This window comes from Nomascus leucogenys, chromosome 4 (assembly GCF_006542625.1).
Source record: "Nomascus leucogenys isolate Asia chromosome 4, Asia_NLE_v1, whole genome shotgun sequence".
In the NCBI taxonomy this organism is placed as follows: Eukaryota; Metazoa; Chordata; class Mammalia; order Primates; family Hylobatidae; genus Nomascus; species Nomascus leucogenys.
The window spans coordinates 143,886,485-143,899,249 of NC_044384.1; the positions used below are offsets into that span (position 1 = coordinate 143,886,485).

A 12,765-nucleotide genomic window follows, 5' to 3' on the forward strand; every position below is an offset into this window, starting at 1 on the left:
AATTTGATTGTTTCTAGTAAAACTAAAAGCTATGTGTACATCAAACCTTAAAAATTGGTCACTTTTCACACACATTCTGGCAGTTTTATATAACACTGAGGTTTAATTGTTAATATGGATGTTACCTCTTTATTCCACTGTTATATAAAATCATCCCTGGCAAAGCTGCAGAGATTGAAAAAAAAAAATCAACCCATACCAATGTAAGGCAACTTCAAGAACGTGGCCATTCTTAATAACCAAATTTTAAAGAAAGCACTTTAAACCAGTGGGCCATAAAAGGGCCTAAAATTATACAAAACCTTTCTAACAGAGACTCATAAAAAATAGTATTCTCCCTTATTTTTCTTGCCTCTGGGGAAAATTTAACAAGTTCTGTGAGAACTAAACATGTTCAAAGGAGACAAGAGAGAGTTAAAAGATAAGCAAGGGAAGTGGTTTATCTCAATCCTGTCTATGATTAATGGGAAGACAATGGAAAGAAAGTGTTTCAAAATCCCAACAAGGACGAATATTTATGACATTTGCATTTTGCAGCAGGCATTTAGAGACTGAGCTACGGCCAGTCTCACTTTTGAAACATGTAGGAAAATACTGAGACTCACATGTCCAGCTCATGCCTTAGGATGAAGTTTCTAGGGCGACCTTAATACTGAAGTCACTTAGGAGCAACACTTACGGAACTCCACATCACATGGCCCCACCCTCATCTTTTCACAATTTCTTCAACAAACATCTCTGTTTAGGTGTGCACCAGTGTTGAAACATGGCAGAGGGGTTTGCTGCATCTGGTGCAAATCCTACCTCCATGACTTAAGAGTCTGGCCTCAGACAAGTTTACATCTCTGAACCTCAGTGACTTTTAGTGCCAAAACAAAGATGGCGGCCACCACTGCGGGTGGTTATAAGCATCCAGTATGCATGCAGGTGTAAGCACCCGGCCTGGCCCGACCAGCAGGTATAACTAAAAGAACATTTTCTCTCTTCTTTGTATTCTTCCAATACAAACTGTTAGAAATTATATTATTCCAATGTGGCAGCTAGCAAACATTAGCAGGTTTTACAAAGAAGGGCATCATCTTGGTGCTTCAAGTACACTTCTCCTGCCACCATCGCAGGATTTGCTTTGTAGGCTCCTCGCCTGGGTCTTCATGTGCCTGTTTCTCCACCAGGACATGAGGACTCAGCGTGCCAACATGGCATACCCCATTACGTGAATGCCTGCTCTCATCTATCCTGAACCATCTGCCAAGGAGCTTCTTTGCAGCAGAAACTCTTGAGCATAGTTATGGAAAATTAAAAAAAAAAAAAGAAAGAAAAAACAACCTCAAAAATATTGTCTTCTCCCTTCCCTTATATGCGCCTTGCTGGTACACAGATGACCGATGTAAGCCGTATTTTTGCAATTCAACTTACAATGGTTCAACTTAATATTTTCCGACTTTACGGTGGTGTGAAGGTGATACACATTCAGCAGAAACGACACTTTGGGATTTAAATTTGGATCTTCCCCTGGCTAGTGATATGTGGCACAGTGCTCACTCGGGATGCTGGGTAGCGGCAGCGAGCCACAGCTCCCAGTCAGTCCTATCATCACCAGAGTGAACAACAGACACCGCAGGCACCACGTTGCCAAATGGCTCTGTCTGACTGTGGGCTAATGTGAGTGTTCCGAGCACATTTAAGCAAGGCTAGGGCTCAGCTATGATGCTCCGAAGGTCAGGTGTATTCCATGCATTTTCAATATGCAACATTTTCAACATACAGTGGGCTTAGCAGAACATAGCCCCATAGGAAGTCAGGGATCGTCTGTATTGTAAATAGTGTCTAACTCACTCTGACATTTGTTCCTTTCTCAATGTCTAAAAGTTTAATTACATTACCCTACTATACAGACATGAGGCGATGCAGCCACAAGGATTTATTTTCAGCACCGTTCTGTAGATTTCTTCCCCAAACTCAGTGGCCATTCCTTGTCTGCTGCATTCTCCATCCCCCCGGGTCCCCCTGCGGAAAATGATGTTTGAGGCTGCCCCGTTGTCTCAGGACTCCGTCTCTATGGAAGATGACTGGAGACCTGGGAGGAAGACCCTGGTGCTGCATTTCTTTCTCTTCTGTTTATCTGAAAGCAGCAGGAAAATAAATTACAGGGCTCTACAGTCGCTTCTGATAGTTGTGCAAGTGATATGTGTTGAAGGTTTCATGAAAACATCCCTTTTTGCCGAAGGATTTGATGATAAGTTGGTTCCTGTTTATACCAGTGCAAAATATTTTGTCCAGAGTATGCATTAGTCCATTAACGAGTACAGAACACACTTCTGTAGAATGGAATTCTTCATTACAAAAAATTTTCCACTACGGTAAATCAATGACCTTAGCCAATTTGTTTTTTTTTCTTTGCACGCTTACAGGATTCACCTTAAAGGACTTACAGGGACAGCCGGCAAAATAAGCAGCATCAGCCAACCAGGAAATGATTTTAGCACAAAGGATGCAGACAACGACAAATGTATTTGCAAATGTTCACAAATGCTAACAGGAGGTAGGGATGACTTTCTGTCTTCCTATTTGTATTGGCAAGGAACGATTTCATAGAGGGAAAGGCTGGCAGTTTGGATGACAAATTGTGATTGGTAACGATGTCCACAATTTCATACGTAGACACACTAGCTTGATATACGTAAATGTGTTTTTCACTTTTTTTAGACTAAGTTTTAAGTGAGAATATGATATGGAGCTAGACTTGTCAGCAAGCCAACTTTGTCTCCTCAGGGCCCAGCCCTGGCAAGGAGAGGGGATATTTGATTCTTAGCAAGCTCTCCTGGGTTTGTGCTTGCTGGATACTAGAGAGATGGTTTAATTACATTTTGCTTTATTTAAAAAGTTAAAAATTCCAAGTAGCAACCAAAACAGTAACATAGATTATAGAAATATTTCCAACTAATAATTTAATGTTCAAACAAGGAATTTCCAGTTGTCATTTATTATTTATTTACTTTCAGACGCAGTCTCCAGTTGTTTATTTATTTATTTTGAGACACGGTCTCACTTTGTTGTCCAGAAAGGAGTGTGATCGCAGCTCACTGCAACCCCTGCCTCCCAGGCTCAAGCGATTCTCCTGCCTCAGCCTCCCCAGTGCTGGGATTATAGGCGTCCACCACTGCACTCGGCTAATCTTGTATTTTTAGTAGAGGGAGGGTTTCACCATGTTTGCCAGGCTGGTCTCGAACTGCTGACCTCAAGTGATCTGCCCGCCTGAACCTCCAGAAGTGTTGAGATTACAGGCATGAGCCACCACACCCGGTCCCAGTTGTCTTTTTAAAAAAGATTCCATTAATATATAGCAAACACCTATAAACACAAATGAGTTAACCAACCTTTTTTTGGAAATCAAACTAAAATGAGTCATCTTCTACTTTAAGGCCTTTCTTGTTTTCCACTTTTGGTATCACACTACCGTAAAACAGACAATGAAAACCACACTCACAAGCCAAAGACCATTGTAGTAGTCACTTAAAACAGATGGGTTGGTATTCAGAAACATTTGAGAGTTCCAACACAAGAATCAGCTTTTACAAAATGTTATTTTTTTGGCTGGGCCCGGTGGCTCACGCCTGTAATCCCAGCACTTTGGGAGGCCAAGGAGGGCGGATCACCTGAAGTTAGGAGTTCAAGACCAGCCTGGCCAACACGTTGAAACCCCATCTCTACTAAAAATACAAAAATTACCGGGGCAAGGTGGCTGGCGCCTGTAATCCCAGCTGCTCCTACTCAGGAAGCTGAGGCAGGAGAATGGCTTGAACCTGGGAGGCAGAGGTTGCAGTAACCCAAGATCATGCCACTGCATTCCAGCCTGGGGAACAGAGTGAGACTTCACCTCAAAAAAAAAAAAAAAAAAAGAAAGTGTTATTTTTCTAATTTGCTAAAAGTTTAGAAATACACTGACAGGAACAAACAATACTTCGTGACTGAGACAAGAAAAAAGTCTGACAAATGCTGTCAAGTTAGTTTTTGAAAAACAGTGAAAGATTTAAAGTAGCAACAAAAACTCTGCCAATAGTGCAACATGAATGTAAAGAGTAACAGGAAAATTGGCAGGGTTTAATTTCTAGAAAACATAAATCACACCTGCAAAAATTAATATGTTACTCACCCAGGAAAACCAAAGGGAACAGCTATGGTCAATATATTTTATAAATGAAAGTTACTACATTAAACAAATGGATGACCCAAGTTATGATGCATTTACACTACAGGAATCATTAACAGTGCTGGGCATGGTGGCCCCCACTTGTAATCCCAGCACTTTGGGAGGCCAAGGCGGGTGGATCACCTGAGGTCAGCAGTTTGAGACCAGCCTGGCCAACATTGCAAAACCCCATCTCTACTAAAAATACAAAAATTAGCCAGGCATGGTGGCGCACGCCTGTAATTCCAGCTACTCAGGAGGCTGGGGCAGGAAAATCTCTTGAACCAGGGAGACAGAGGTTGCAATCGGCCGAGATCGCACCACTGCACTCCAGCCTGGACGACAAGAGTGAGACTCCGTCTCAAAAAAAAAAAAAAAAAAAAAGCATCATTAACTGTCAAAAGGAGGATCTAGTAATGAATATAATATGAAATTCAGTAATTTTCATGTCTTTAAATTTCATGCCTTTGATGCTGAAAGAAACAGGCCTCATTAAAAAAAAAAAAAAAAAGCCATCCTCTGGTTCCTGAGATAATATGACTACCATCTGGTAACACGGGTCCCCCCTACTGACCATTATTACACCACTGAGCAAAGCCCTCATACTGATTTTGCAAAAGCTTCTTGTTTCCCTCATCCTGGCACAATCATCCTTTTTAAAGCTGAACAGCAGGGAAAGGGGTGGGGTGGAGGAGCCACGGATACCTAGGGCTTTGTTTCCTGTCTACCATTTCCCCAACATGCTGGACCCAGCTCTCTCCTGGAGAAGGTTGTGGTTGTTAGACCACCCATATGTGGTGAGCTTCTCAGGAGAGTAGGAGAATCGCATTAATAACCAAGGAAACAATATATTTACTTAAATCAAGATTTAGGGGGTGAGAATGTAATTGGAAAAGAGACTGGGGAGAGGAAAAACAGCCCAAGAGAGAAAGTGGAGTGGTCTTGCCTGTGAAGAGGTCAAATTCCAGCCAGTGGTCTGGACCATGAATGAACCAGCCTAATGAGCAGCTCCATTTTGCATGGACAGCAACTTCTCTAGTCAGACAAGCTCCAGAAGGGACAGACCTATGAATCTCTCAAAGTCCTGAATATGTGAAGGATTCTGAATAGAACACGCAAACTTCCATCCAATCTGCATTCACCTGAATCAAATGAAGTCACTGAGCTGTTACCACCAGGAAACAATGTAGGAACCTGGATGAAATACAAGCCAACGTGTAAACACAACATATATATATATAAAGAATATATATATGCTTTTATACATATATAAAGAATATGTATGTTTTGATATATATACAAAGAATATGTATGTTTTATATATATACATATATAAAGAATATGTGTATGTTTTTATATATACATATATAAAGAATATGTATACTCTACATATACGTATATTAAGAATATATATTCTATATATGTATAGAATATTCTATATATATTCTATACATATATTCTATATATGTATAGAATATATATTCTTAATATACGTATATGTAGAATATACATATTCTTTATATATGTATATATAAAAACATACACATATTCTTTATATATGTATATATAGAATATATATTCTATATCTACATGTATATAAAGAATTATATATATTCTATATATACATATAAAATTCTATATATACATATATAAACAATAAATATATTCTATATATGCATATAAAGAATATATATATTCGATATACGCATATATAAAGAATATATATATATAAATATATTCTTTATATATTCTATGCATATATAGAATATATATATATATATATTCTTTGGCATAGAGTTTTTATTTAAGAAATAACGCATTACAGGTAAGGCTAAAGAGTACCTGCCAGGGCCATTCCCTACCTGCCACTTGGGTCGAGGTTAATTCACTTTATTAATTTTCCTACATATGGAGATATCAATCATAATTATTTTCTCTATTTTAAAAATTAATATAAGGAGTATCATACTGTATGTGTCCCTCCAACACAGTGTTTTTGAGATTTATTCAGATTAATATATGTAAAATCAAGGTTACAGCAGTCCTCCCTTATCCTTAGGGGAAACATTCCAATATGTCCAGCAAATGCCTGAAATCACAGACAGTATCAAACCCTATGTGTATATTTTTTCCCGTTCACACATATTTACAAAGTTTAGTGCATAAACTAGTTACAACAAGAGACTTAAGAATAATAAAACTGAATAATATACAACATATTGCTCCCAATTTCATGGATATAAGATTTGTTCTTCCATAGATCTTAGCACCCTTAGTGTACGATTTTTCTCTCTCCTTATTAAGTCAGGAACTTTCACCTTTTCACTCAAAGGAAGCACTTTACAGGTTCTCTTTGACATATCTGAATTGCCAGCATCAACACTCTTGCACTTTTGGGGCCATTATTTAGTCAAATAAAGGTTACTTGAACATAAGTACTGTAATATTGTGACAATCGATCTAATAACCAAGACAGCTACTAAGTGATCAAGAGACCGGATGTAGTCAGCGTGGATCCACTGGATAGAGGGGATCATTCATGTTCTGGGAGGGATGAAGTGGACAGCAGGAGATTTCATCCTGTTACTCAGAACGGCGTGCAATTTAAGGTTTATAGATTCTTTCTTTTTTTTTTTTTTTGAGCTGGAGTCTCACTGTCACCCATGCTGGAGTGCAGTGGCGCGATCTCGGCTCACTGCAAGCTCCGCCTCCCGGGTTCCCGCCATTCTCCTGCCTCATCCTCCTGAGTACCTGGGACTACAGGTGCCCGCCACCAGGCCCCGCTAATTTTTTGTATTTTTAGTAGAGACAGGGTTTCACCGTGTTAGCCAGGATTGTCTCAATCCCCTGACCTCGTGATCCACCCAACTCGGCCTCCCAAAGTGCTGGGCTTACAGGCGTGAGCCACCGGGCCCGGCCCCTGCTTAGAGAATATTTCTAGAATCTTCCATTTAATATTTAGGGCCACAGCTGACTTCAGGTATCTGAAAGTGCAGAAACAGCAGATAAGGGGGGACTACTATGTTTCTTTCTCTCACAAACCCCAGCATGCTCCTGTTTTTGGCCAAGCCCAGAATTTAAGGTGGAGATGGGGCTTCACTCCCACAGCCCCCGTGCTGGACACCTCTCTTGCCCTGGCTCTAGCTGAGTGAGAGCACACTCTCACTTTAAATTTCCTTTTTGTCTCTGAAACATACAGACTTCCTTTTTATGTAGCTCCACTGAGTACTGAATATTTTGGGTTAAACTTCAATCAAAAAAATCATTTAATAGAGCAAGGGGAGCCTTAGTGAGTCCAGCCCACCATGTTGCTGGGACTGGAAAGTAATCCTGGTTGAAGGAGAGTTTTCCAACTGTGCCTCAGATGTTTGCTTATTCCCGCGGTAAGTGTGTACACACTGTGGGCTTACCAAATAGGACTGTGGAGAATTCAGGCCTCTCTACACGGCACAAGGGAAAAGGTGCAAGAACGCTTGTAAAAGCATTTGCAGTAACGGAACTGTGATGTCATGCGTGTACGGCTGGAAAACAATCCCTCTGCCAGTGCCTATCCTATACTCACAATCATCTGCATGTGCCTACTCCACATCCCTGCAATGTGCCTCCTGCCTTAGCTGAGTATTGCTGTCTTCGTGGTGGCAGCTGGCATCACCTAGTTCCTAATTCCTTCTGTGTTTTACTTTCACAGGCTGGTGGTTTGATGCATGTGGTCCTTCCAACTTGAACGGAATGTACTATCCACAAAGGCAGAACACAAATAAGTTCAACGGCATTAAGTGGTACTACTGGAAAGGCTCAGGCTATTCGCTCAAGGCCACAACCATGATGATTCGACCAGCAGATTTCTAAACACCCGAGTCCACCTGAGGAAGACTGTCTCGAACTATTTTCAAAGACTTAAGCCCAATGCACTGAAAGTCACGGCTGCGCACTGTGTCCTCTCCCACCACAGAGGGCATGTGCTCGGTGCTGACGGGACCCACATGCTCCAGATCAGAGCCTGTAAACTTTATCACTTAAACTTGCATCACTTAACAGACCAAAGCAAGACCCTCAACATCCATAATTGTGATTAGACAGAACACCTATGCAAAGATGAACCCAAGGCTGAGAATCAGACTGACAATTTACAGACTCTGCTGTCACAACCAAGAATGTTATGTGCAAGTTTATCAGTAAATAACTGGAAAACAGAACACTTATGTTATACAATACAGATCATCTTGGAACTGCATTCTTCTGAGCACTGTTTATACACTGTGTAAATATCCATATGTCCTGAATTCACCAACACTATCACAATTAAAAGGAAGAAAAAAATATCTAAGCCATAAAAAGACATATTCAGGGATATTCTGAGAAGAGGTTACTAGAAGTTTAATATTTGGAAAAACAGTTAGTGCATTTTTACTCCATCTCTTAGGTGCTTTAAATTTTTATTTCAAAAACAGCATATTTACATTTATGTTGACAGCTTAACGTTAATGCTCAAATACCTATTTCAAGTTTATATGGTGGAAACTTCCAGGATCTCTGAAATTATCAACAGAAACATGTGCCATTTTAGTTTATATGCAGATTGTACTATTTTTTCTGCCTGATTGTTAAATATGAAGGTATTTTTAGTAATTAAATATAACTTATTAGGGGATATGCCTATGTTTAACTTTTATGATAATATTTACAATTTTATAATTTGTTTCTGAAAGAACTAATTGTGCCTTGTGATAAGAAAACTTTATATTTTTAATGATGAGGAAAATTATACATTTCATTCTATGACAAAGAAACTTTACTATCTTCTCACTATTCTAAAACAGAGGTCTGTTTTTTTTCTAGTAAGATGTATTTTTATAGAACTAGGCTACAATTTAATTTGTGGTTGAGAAAAGCCTTCTATTTAAGAAATTTACAAAGCTATACGTCTCAAGATTCACCCTTAAATTTACTTAAGGAAAAGAATAATTGACACTAGTAAGATTTTTTTATGTCAATCAGCAAACTGAAAAAAAAAAAGGTGTTTCAAAGTGCAAAAACAAAATGTGATGTTCATAATATATTTAAATATTTACAGAAAATTTGAGAACACAGGGCTGGGCACAGTGGCTCACACCTGTAATCCCAGTACATTGGTAGGCAAGGTGGGCAGATCACCTGAGGTCAGGAGTTCAAGACCAGCCTGGACAACATGGCGAAATCCCGTCTCTACTAAATAATACAAAAATTAGCCAGGCGTGGTGGCAAGCGCCTGTAATCCCAACTTCGGAGGCTGAGGCAGGGAGAAATGTTTGAACCCGGGAGGCGGAGGCTGCAGTGAGCCAAGATCGCACCACTGCACTCCAGGCTAGGCAACAGAGCAAGACTCCATCTCAAAAAAAAAAAAAAAAAAAAAAGTAAGAAAAGAAAATTTGAGAACACAGCTTTATAATCAGGACTACAAAACCATAAACTCCTGGAGTTTTAACTCCTTTTGAAATGTTCATAGTATAATTAACACTAATGAACATTTGTGTAAAGCTTTATAATTTAAAGGCAATTTCTCATATATTCTTTTCTGAGTCATTTGCAAGGAAATTCAGAGTCCAGTCTGCAACTAGCATCTACTATATGTCTGTCTTTACCTTAAAGCGTTCTACCATTATTTTTTCTTTATTCCGTTTTAAAATCTAATTTATGTTACCCCAACTTCTCCCCACCCCTTGACGTAGTTTTAGAACACATAGGCGTTGCTACATATTTGGAGTCAATGATGGACTCTGGCAAAGTCAAGGCTCTGTTTTATTTCCACCAAGGTGTACTTTTCCAACAACTATTTAACTAGTCAAGAACCTCCCTATCTTAGAACTGTATCTACTGTATATTTAAGAAGGTTTTATGAATTCAACAATGGTATCAAGGCCTTCTATCAAGTTGAAAAACAACTGAAAATAAGAAAATTTCACAGCCTCAAAAGACAACAACAAGTTTCTATGATATCTCAAAGACAACAGTGATGGATACTTAGGCAGGGAAATGCTAATGCAGGAAAAACTGGCAACGACACAATTTATATCAATTCTCCATGTAGGCAGGTGATACAAAATTCAAGGACAAATCTCTTGATGTCATTGAGCATCATATATAATCTCTTATGACGGAGAATGGGGGGAATTTGTGTTTTTACTTTACACTTCAGTTCCTTACACGGTATTTCAAACAAACAGTTTTGCTGAGAGGAACTTTTTTCTCTCCTTAAGAAAACATTTATAAAGCTGAAAGGAAATCAAAGAGCAATCTTAAAAATGAAAACAAAACAACCCAACAACCTAGATAACTACAGTGATCAGGGAAGATAGTTCAACTCCTTGTTATGTTTTAGTCATATGGCCTACTCAAACAGCTAAATAACAATACTGGTGGCAGATAAAAATCACCATCTACCTTTCAGGTATTAATCTTTGGAATGAATAAACAGTCACAAACAAGTTAACATTTTTGAACATGAAAGGCAACTTCTGCACAATCCTGTATCCAAGCAAACTTTAAATTACCCACTTAATTATTACTTAATCTTAAAAAAAATTAGGACCCAGAACTTTTCAATGAAGCATTTGAAAGTTGAAGTAGAATTAAGCAAGCTATAAAAATATAAAGACTGTTAACACTGCACCAGCAAGCCATAATTTTTATACCTATCAGTTCTATCTCTATTAACAGTAAAAACATTAAGCAAGATATAAGACTACCTGCCCAAGAATTCAGGCTTTTTTCATTTTTGTTTTTCTCCGTTCTGAGGATTTTAATCATTAAATTTTCTTTGGACTGCATTCCTCACTACTTTATGCAGAATGGTCTCACGTTCTCACATTTGTTCTCACAAATAAATTGATAAAAGGTGTTAAGTTCTGTGAATGTCTTTTTAATTATGGGCACAATTGTGCTTGATAAAAACTTAAATCTACCTTATGTTTATAATAATTTCTTGAGAACACCAAATTGCATTAACCATCATAAAACAATATCTGACTTACAGGAGCTGCAGGGAAGTGGTTAGACAGTTCGAACGGCTCCTCAGAAATCCAATGACCCAATTCTAAAGACCATAGCACCTGCAAATGATACAATAAGCAGATTTATTATACATTTATTAGGCTTAGCAGGTAATAAACCAAGAGTCACTTTGAAGACACAGCAAAAAGTGATACACTCCACAGATCTGAAATAGATGTGTTCTCAAACAACAAAGTCCCTTCAGAATCTTCATGTTGCATAAATATTACGAATATTAATAAAAAGTTGATTGAGAAAAACTCTCACGATAACAAGAAATCTGAGTCATTATTCTCATGAGGTCAAATATTTAAATATCATCCTGTTTTTACACATATGAAGTATTATATATATATTTTTTTATTCCAAGTTTCCAATTTGTGAAGTTTTATAAACAGTCCTCTGTAAATATTCCACACTTTTATTAATTGAAACAATGAATTAAAAGAAGATGGATCACAAGCCTGAATTGAAAAGCAATCCCTTTGGCTTGTGACTTTGTCTCTAACATTGGCTAATATTTTCAGAAGTCCCCGGAATACACTTGAAATTCCTTCCCAGACTTTGGAAGAGGAAAATGTCCCATAAACAAGCTTTCATCATCATCATTATCATCATCATTATCCTCTTAGTATTTGAATCCCCACACTTTAAAATGATCAATACAATCTTTTCCTTTTTAATTCAGTAATATTTGAGGTTCTGCAGCCGTCTCTACTCCAGGACCAAACTCCCTGAAAATCTCTCTCCATACACCAGAAGTTTAGAGCTAAAATAACAAAGCTGGATTATATAATTCATGTTTATTTTATTTATTTGTTTATTTAATTAATTAATTTATTTATTTATTTATTTTTTGAGACAAACTCTCACTCTGTCATCCAGGCTGGAGTGGAGTGGTGTAATCTCGGCTCACTGCAACCTCCACCTCCCAGGTTCAAGCAATTCTCCCGCCTCAGCGTCTTGAGCAGCTGGGACCACAGGCACCCACCATCACACCTGGCTAATTTTTTTTGTATTTGTAGTAGAGATTGGGTTTCACCGTGTTGGCCAGGCTGGTCTCGAGCTTCTGGCCTCAAGTGATCTGCCGACCTCAGCCTCAATGCATGTTATTTAAGGAGATATACTAACAATATGTCAGGCTCCTCACAAACTCATATAATTAGCCCAGAAAATGAAAGGTTAAAATCAGGTTCATTTCAGACAAGAGGCAACAAAAAAGAATAGTACAGTGAGAAATACAGCGTACCAGTGACAGAAGCCAGGAACCAGCCTTAAAAATGCGTGTGGCATTCAAGTTCAAATATAATCCACATTAAAATGTCAACTGAATTTAAACAATCTCATGGAGAAAATTTATGTCCTCTGAATTTAGCCCTTTCTAAATGTTAAGAAAATAAAACCATAAGAGGCTAAAGTAGAGTTCTGGTCAGTAAATTAATTAATTTACATAGGCATCCCAAGAATTAATATTGTATAGAGATAGGAGAAAACACTAATTCAGTTGAATTAAAATAATCAAATTAGAAATACAGTGTAAACACTTT

The 12,765-nt window shown here is 38.2% G+C and overlaps 2 protein-coding genes across 5 annotated transcripts in view; one reads left to right on the forward strand and one right to left on the reverse strand.

The window, feature by feature from the left end:
- Positions 1-8,840, forward strand: part of ANGPT2 (angiopoietin 2) — a 60,794-nt gene extending 51,954 nt beyond the window's left edge. For both annotated transcript variants that reach the window (XM_012499155.2, XM_003271409.3), the window contains exons 8-9: positions 2,412-2,542; positions 7,878-8,840. In XM_012499155.2, coding sequence (XP_012354609.1) covers positions 2,412-2,542; positions 7,878-8,038 — 292 coding nt within the window. In that variant the 3' untranslated portion in view covers positions 8,039-8,840. The remainder of the gene's footprint in view (positions 1-2,411; positions 2,543-7,877) is intronic.
- The window catches only part of MCPH1 (microcephalin 1), a 242,280-nt gene that overhangs the window by 136,964 nt on the left and 92,551 nt on the right, over positions 1-12,765 (reverse strand). For all 3 annotated transcript variants that reach the window (XM_003271408.4, XM_030812415.1, XM_030812414.1), the window contains exon 12: positions 11,200-11,277. In XM_003271408.4, coding sequence (XP_003271456.1) covers positions 11,200-11,277 — 78 coding nt within the window. The remainder of the gene's footprint in view (positions 1-11,199; positions 11,278-12,765) is intronic.